This window comes from Vigna radiata, chromosome 1 (genome assembly GCF_000741045.1).
Source record: "Vigna radiata var. radiata cultivar VC1973A chromosome 1, Vradiata_ver6, whole genome shotgun sequence".
NCBI lineage: Eukaryota > Viridiplantae > Streptophyta > Magnoliopsida > Fabales > Fabaceae > Vigna > Vigna radiata.
The window spans coordinates 6,566,191-6,574,899 of record NC_028351.1 but is presented as its reverse complement, the minus strand read 5'-3'; the positions used below and the strand labels follow the sequence as shown (position 1 = coordinate 6,574,899).

The window sequence follows — 8,709 nt, the reverse complement described above, 5'->3', positions numbered from 1 at the left end:
CCTTTCTTTCGATTATAAGCTTTGCTTTTCTTTTCACTCATTAATTTTATTCCCAACATCACGTCTTTTTTATGCAACACAACTATTAAAAACCGATTCAATGACATTTGAAGTAGCCTAATTAATTCATGTCAAATTATTTTCTTTTAACTTATTGAATTAAATTTGAATTTTAAATATATATATACATTGAATAGAAAAACATAATTTTATTAAAATAAATAATAAATTTAACAAAACAACAAATCTCATTATAATAGACTATGAGTAATTATGATAAAAAATAGACTTTAAAACTGATTTAGTCTTACAAATTCAACTTATAATATAAAATTTATATCTATTTAAACATTGTACATTTATTTTATCTTTACATCATTTAAAATTTCTATCAATAAAATTTAAAAAATTTAAAAAATAAAATAAAATAAAAATCACAATGAATGAATTTGGAATCTATTTATTACTTTTAAAGAAATTGTATTTTCTCAACTTTTGTAAATCATTCAAATTATTTTGCAAGATGAAAGGAACATATTATTAAAAAAATAGTGTGCTATATTTCATTATTAATTATTAGTTGTGGTCGGGAATCTACATTGATGAATTGCAAAATAAGTTTAATTCAAAGTATATAAATAAAAATAATTTTTATTTTATAAGTGAATTTTATAAAAATAAGTTAAATTATTTTTTTTTTATATAATATTAAAATCTATTTTAATAAAATTTATTTTACTATCATATATATACTCACTAGTATCTAATTATCTTAAACACAATTTATAATGTAAATGGTATATTATAAATCTCACATTAAGATTAATTTTAAATATATAAGTTAGAACATTAGAAGGCGGTTGTATATTTTTATAATATATTTTTTTTTTTTGTAAATCTATTAAATTTTATCGGTTAGATAAATCCTTACACTAATGATTTATATACTTTGATCATATTAGCAATTATATTCATGCTTCTAAATTCTAGTATTAATATTTTTTAAGTTTTTACTTCACCAGTTATTTTAATGTAATTGGAACGTAATTTATTTTTTCATTGATGATATGGTTATTGGTTAGTTTAAATTAATCTTCATTGATGATATAGGGAAAAATATTACCGGCTAAAACTTTATAAAATCCATTACAAAAACTATTATTTGATATATATATTTTTTTACATTCATTTGACATTATCTTTTTTTTACTTTTTATTTTATTTTATTTTAAAAAATACAAATATTTACACTTTTATAACCATTTTATTTCTATAACTTGTGTTAAATGAACGTAAAAGTGTGTTGGGATATCACCCCTCAATCCATTAATAGTTGTATAATAATAATAATTATTATTATTATACTTATTATACTAAACAATACCAGCTAACATTGATTTGGGGGCATCGATAAACTAGTACATGAAAATAATTTCTTAAACCATGCCACCTTCGCCATGATTTTCCTTTGATGAACGAAGTGAATATTGACTTGCCATCACTGCCTCATCCAATGTTAGATAGAACGCTTCTTTCCCAATTTTGTCAACAAACTTTGATAACATAAGCTTCTCCAACACCTCCACCCTCGGATTTACGAACAAAATCTATGCAAAAACATGGAAAATAGACATAATTAATCACTTAAACACATTTATTTAGTTAAAAGACTAACATTAATATCAAAATCGATTAAGAAATGTACTTTAAGTCTAATTCAACTTCACAAAACTAACTTGTAAAATAAGGTCTACGTTCACTTATATACTTTAAATTGGCTTTATCTTTCAATATGAGACTTTCAACATATTCCTTCACGTCAATGTATATACATATCGAATATGAGATTGGACATTAATGGATGGTCCGATAACGAGTGAAGTAATATATCCGACAAACAAATAAATTTACGAGTCTTTTTCATTTCAATGTAAAACTTAGACGGTTCGATGAACCATTAATTACCTTAATTGCATTCTTTGTCAACACTTTAACTAGCTCATCCAATGCTTTGATAGCAGTTGTGTCAATGGATGTTACTCCTGAGAATTAAGCGATCAATAACAAAGATAAACATTTTTCCCACAAACTCCATGATCAAAGAGGATTCTAAACATTAATTGCAAACAATTTTTCTATCTTCACCTGACAAATCAAGTACGATGTGTTCAACATTCTCTCCGGTAGAAGCTTGTTCACTTCGAATATACCTCATAATCCTAATGCAAATCAAATTAATTAGAATAATTTTGATGATTACGTTGCATAATCAAGCATATTAACTGTTGATTACTAACTAATTACCTTTCTTTGACGTAATTAGAATTTGCAAAGTAAACGGGAGAGCCAAGTTGAATAATAAGAACCCCAGCGAATGTTGAAACTTTATATTGTTCTGTGTCTCTGTATAAACCAACTTCAGCTAACTTTCCAAGCTTGCATGGCGCTGGTCTAGCCACATATAACAGTGCTCTCAAAACCCCTAGTCCAACCTTCATTGCAGATAGAATCATCAAAAAGTCAAACTCAGTTTGAACCATGCATGACATATATAGATAATGTGGTAGCCCTAATTATGACATGACATTGAAAATTTACATGAAAAGAAGTTCCTAAAATGAAGAACGGAAATACTGACAGAAATCATGAGACCAACATCCATGCTTATGAGGATAACTCCGAGGAAAGCAGCCATGCAAATGACAAAATCAAATTTGTCAACTTTGAAGAGATGAACGACTTCTTCGTAATGAATGAGTCCAAGCATGGCAGATATGATAATGACTGAGAGAGCAACCATAGGGGTGTAGCCAAATAATGGTGCCAAAAATTGCAGTGTCAGTGCCATTATCACTGCCTGTACCACATTTGCCATTGCAGTCTTACACCCTGCATTGTAATTCACTGCAGTCTTCGAAAATGGTCCTGTAGAATATAGATTTTAGAATCAACATGTAACATTTCTATGCAAAACTAAGCCAAATTGTTCTTGTTATGACAGACACATTTTTGTTATCAGTATAATAGCAGAATGGTTGAAATGAAATTTACAACATGTAACATAACATAACATAATAACATGTACTAAAAAGTATTAATTACTGATATGGTTAGTTTTGTGAGATGAGCATGTGAACGAAAACTCACCACTAGTCAAATAGCATGAAGTAAAAGATCCGAACAAGTTCATGAGGCCAAAAGCGATCATTTCTTTGTTCCCATCATGAGGTGTGTTATCAGCAACAGCAAAGCTTCTTCCTATTGCTATTCCTTCCTAAGAAAATCAAATGAACAAGTAAATAAAACTGATAAAAGAAATTGTTCAAGTGTATATGATGATTGGAAGAGATTTTAGTTTCTTACTGCTAATGATAACACCCCTGTGATAATTCCAGCTTGCAGAACTGCTGATAAGTATTTACCATTAAAGTTCATGTAGTGGATGGACAATGGATTTAATCCTTTGTCTAGATGCCCCACCTATATATACATAATCAATTTCAAATAAGAACAAAAAACAAAATCTGAGGATGTTTTTAAGATGATTTTAGAAACTGAAAGCAATTATTATTATTATATCTTATTGCTTACAATTTGAATTCCATGTTTTTGGCCCTTGACGAGGTAGGTGAAAACACCAGCAACTACTACAGTCACCATTGGACCTATAGCCTGTACCCAAAACAGTTTTGGATTCTTGTTCCTCTGAAAGATTACACCAAAAAGTGAAATCCATTAGAATAATCACTTAATTAACATATATGACCTTTGTGAAATATTAATATTGCTTCATTTTCTGAGTCTAATTTGACTTTACTATTACTACCTGTAGTATTGGTCTGCTATAATTATATTCTTACGATATTCTTAAGGTCCAACAAGTTTGAGTGGCGCACTAAATGTCTTGTCGTGCCACTTCTTGTTTTTTATTCACACAAATAAATTATATGCAAAAGAGAAAGCTAAGATGAGAATGACTATAGAAAAAGGGTACTCACCAAGTGCCTGGTAAATTGCAAGAAAGCAAGCAAGACCACTCCAAGAACTGTAGGTTCCCACCTAATCTGTTAAATATATGAAAAAGACAACCCCACCCACGTTATTTATCTCCAAAATATAGATAAAAGTAACAATTTTCTTTTCTTACAAGCTATTTTTGATGAGACTAATGAAACAAACAAGTGAACATATATAAAAAAGAAACTAAGGTTTTAAATTGTAATTTGCAACCACAAGCATACTGTATATTTTTAAGATCTTTGTGATGTGTAGGTGAGTGAGATTGTAAAACATGATGCTTGTGTTGAAAAGAGGCTAAAATTGAGTTGGGATATCATTATCATTCTAGAGGGAACTGTCCTCATATGTAGTAATTTGATTTCGTATCGCAACCTTTTACTATTTTGGTCGGTCAAAAAAGCACTAAGTATAATTTAAACTTGTTCTATGCTAACCTCGTGTCTATTGTTAACGATGCTCTTTATCACCGCCACCAAGTTGGTTTTCTGTGAAAAATGTATCATTCCAAACACGCCCTTTAGCTGTTGGAGGATGAGAATCACTGCTGTCCCTCCCATGAAGCCATTGATGGTAGAATGAGAGAAAAAGTCCACCAATATCCCCAGCCTGCAACAAGTTTTGGAAAACATGATACTTTGTCTCAAACACAACCTTTGCATGTGAGAGTGTTGAAGGCAAATGAGTTACCTGAAAAATCCCAAAGCAGCTTGGAAAACACCAGTGACAAAGGTGGTTGTGAATATCAAATGAAGATACAAGGTTGGGTCCTCGTTTGGGTCTGCCACCTTTTGTATGGTTTGACCAATAAGCAATGATGCTGCTGCTATCGTCCCCACAGCCATGTGCCTTGAACTCCCAAAAATAGCATACACCAGAGGTGGGACAAAGCTCGAATCTGATAAAATTACAACAATGATTCCAAATACGTCAAATCAACACACAACCTATTTCCTTAAATTCTTCATGGCTTCATCCCAAACACAACCTTAACAAATCGAATCAATCACCAGGTTCTTCACATCACACACAAGGGGATTAAAACTGTAAAAGGAAGTCGTTTACGTAACTATAAGTCTATAACTAACTTTCCACACACACCCACATAATGGGTTTGATCAAACCACACAAAGTGATGATCAGAATTTCTTTATCTTAGTTTCCAAACCATAGAGCTTTCTTTTGCTGATAAAAATCACGCAAGTTCAATCCATGCACGAAGGAAGAAGGAAATCTTTCTTTTTTTCTCCCCACGTATTCCTTCAGTATCAGACAATTCTGATTTGATTCTAATTATAAACACCATCATCACCATTCATTCAGTGTTTGGCGGTGTTTATCACAGAATTGTATAAGACAGAAGGTGAAGAAAATCAATGGTTTAAAAAGAGAGCAAACGTGGAAATCAATATTGCATATGCTGTGATGAGAGACGTTATTAAATGCAGCCAAACACGGATTAAAAGCAGATAATCATTGAAAGACGTGGAATCAAAGTGAAGAACAATGGGTGAAGGAAGAAAATGAAATTTGATTCTTACAAAGGCCAATGAGAGGAGGAAGGTCTGCAAGTTTGGCATAGCTAATGCCTTGAGGGATGGCAAGGCTTGATATGGTTAAACCTGCGATCAAGTCAGAGCAAAAGAGACGCCAATTATACGTGGGTAGCCACTCAAAGATAGGGATGAAGTATTGCACCCCCTTGAGCACCCTCCTCGTCTTTTTCTCCTCGTTCTTGAACTGCCTGAAGGGATCATCAGGAAACAAAGCTTCCTTCAAACTCGCCTTCAGTTTCTCCTTGAATCCTCTCTGGATCGAGAAATTCACCCCATGAAGATACTCTTCAGGATCATTATCTTCATGGTTGTGATTGTAAACTTCCGTGTTACCAAGAGTACCCATAGTACCAAAGAATGTATTTTTATGTGTATGTGTATGTGTGTTCACAGAAGAAAAGAGAAATCAAGAAGAGGGTGTCTGATAAATAGTAACTACTCAAGGGTGCTTGTGTGAGAGACGCGTGGTGGCTTTGAGAGTATATATAGGCCTTTTGCAGTGGAAACTATTTAGGGTAAATGGTAATTGGATGACAGAACAGTAGATTATAAGTCTTGATGAGGTTGACCATGAAAATCCTAGGTGTCTGTTTTTTTTGGTATTTCGTTGGTTTGGATAAGAGAGAATTCAAGAATTGTTGGATATGGTTTTCGACAGACTTTGATCTTCTGCAGAAACGTTAAATGTTCTGCAGTAAACAGTTAATGTGCTGTCTCTTCTGCATCCTTCGTAAGAATTAATACCAACCTTCATCTTCTCTTCTATATATATATATATCCTTTTTGTTAACACACTGTTATATCTACACGAACACGACCAATTTACAACGTCAATGAAATTCTGTCTTGGTAAGTTACATTACGTTACAACGTCTGTCATTGTGGTTAATTAATATTTTCACAATATTGCTTTTGCTTCTTTTAATTTCTATCTTTTCTGGATGTATTTATATAATTATTAAATCTAAAAATAATATCAACTGCTCTTTTATTAATTATATACATAAATTTTAATTAATTTTTATCTTTATTGTGAAGTAGAAATGAATAAAATAAAAAATCTCGTAACTGCGTTGTAGAATCAAGAATTTCTTTTTTGCATTTATTGAAGGATACAGTTTGAAAGACAGATAAGAAAAACTAAACAGGTATATATTTAAAAATGTTAATTTAGAGTATAAAATGAATTATAATCTCTATTAATTTATTTCAATTACAGACTCGATATCCAGAAACATTAATTATGGATTTTTTTCCCTCATTAATATCTGGTCTTGGTTTGTTTAAAAAAAACTAAAACGTGAGAATCTTGCATTATTTGATATTTTTTTTATGATATTTTGTCAATCAATAACAAAAGTTATTATTTTAAGAGAAAGTATTGTAAAAAAACGACAAACTTAAAGTGTATTTGTTTCAAGCTTTATAAAAAATTACTTTGGGAATTGTAAGTAAGAAAGTGAAACATTAGCATGTGAATTATATAAACATACATCCATACACGTAACTTATTTTCAGAAATGTATATCACACGTATTTTTCTTTTTCTATTCCCATGCAAAAGGGTAAAAAATCTTTTATTTCCGTAAAAATTGACTTTATTTCCTAAAATATATTGCTCCATTCAACTCATTAACATTTTGAATTTTTTTTATTTTATTTCTGATGAAATATTCATTTCTTTGTTTTGTTAGTAACATAGTGCAAAAAATATATCTCACGTGTAAATAATATTCTCTTTTTAAAATAGTTAATACTTTTAGAATACTCAGAGAGTAAAAGTAAGCATCCAAATAAATGTGATTTATTTGGAAGAAATTATTATTATTATTATTGTTGTTTTTTTGTTGTTGTTGGGAGATGAATTTGTCCATTTATAATAATGCATCGTTTTGAGATCGATTTTGGGTGATATTAATAAATTTAAAATTTATGAACTATTATAGTCTTTTCGTTGTGGCGAATAGAGAAGTACATTTATTTATTATAATATTATACTCATATGTTTGTTATTCAAGTGATATTAGTTGTTGTTTATAAGCTATTTTATTATGTTGTGCTTCTTCATCGACACATACACATATATTGTTTTGAGGTATTTTTGGATTGATTGAGAAAGATAATAATTTAATAATTTTAAGAGTCAACCTTTTAAATTTAATTCATTAAAGTTAATTTTATGCTTCAATATAATTTAAGCATGATTGCCTTTTGAGCTACTATTAGCATTCTTGTTTGCAAATACGAGAGGCTATATGAGTGTGTTACGAACACGAATCTTCTATGCAGTTTTTCAAAGAGTTTTATATATATATATATATATATATATATATATATATATATATATATATATAAAGAAATACCTCACTATTAAAAAAGTTCAAGGGCAAAATTTAAATTTTTATATTTTGATAAAAAAAATATGAAGAAATTTATTCTTAAATATTTAATCAAGATATATAACCAACAAGCATGTAGATTTTAGTTTGGAATATCTAACGTAAATTAAAATATACCTACATATATATATATATATATATATATATATAATTTGATCTTTTTAAAACGTTTTTCTTCTCGAGTTGTGGTTTAAATAATGTTATTCTTATAATTAATTAAAACAAATCACTTTCTAGAATTTCAATTTTTTTAAACATAATTTTTTAATTGTCTATTTGTTGCAAACAATTATTATTATTCATCACTTTCTCTAGATTGAATAGGTGATGTTCGTATAGTTTATAATAAAATGTAAAATGATATTGACAAGTAGATACAACTTTTTTAAATAAAAATACTTAGAACAAATCAGTGATATTAATTACACATATAGATTAAAGGTTAAAAGCTTTTTTTATCCCAAGTTTGGTTCAGAAAATTCGTTTTGGTCCCTGAGTTGAATTTGTGTTCAATTTCGTCTCAAAGAACGAATTTAATGTTCAATTTGGTCCTTTTCATTAACACCGTTAAAATTGTTAACGGCAAGGTGTCCAGCTCTGCAACTGATATGTGTGGTGTCAATTTTTTGCTGACTAGGAAACCTTTTAAGTTGGAATTAGAATTTTTTAAAAAATTTAGAAGGGCAAAGTGGGAAATCATCTTCCACCTACTAAAATCCTAATTCCCAATTCAGAAA

At 29.6% G+C, this 8,709-nt stretch overlaps 1 protein-coding gene across 1 annotated transcript; it reads right to left on the bottom strand.

Moving 5' to 3' along the window:
* Nucleotides 1-1,290: 1,290 nt before the first annotated feature.
* On the bottom strand, nt 1,291-6,156 carry LOC106764345 (probable sulfate transporter 3.5). The gene is made up of 12 exons (XM_014648633.2): nt 5,559-6,156; nt 4,708-4,915; nt 4,455-4,626; nt 3,999-4,064; nt 3,592-3,705; nt 3,364-3,480; nt 3,148-3,274; nt 2,639-2,925; nt 2,305-2,492; nt 2,146-2,219; nt 1,966-2,042; nt 1,291-1,607 (listed from the first exon to the last, which is right to left on the bottom strand). The coding sequence occupies exons 1-12, from the start codon at nt 5,917-5,919 to the stop codon at nt 1,437-1,439; spliced, it is 1,962 nt and encodes a 653-aa protein (XP_014504119.1). The 5' UTR covers nt 5,920-6,156; the 3' UTR covers nt 1,291-1,436.
* Nucleotides 6,157-8,709: the final 2,553 nt, after the last annotated feature.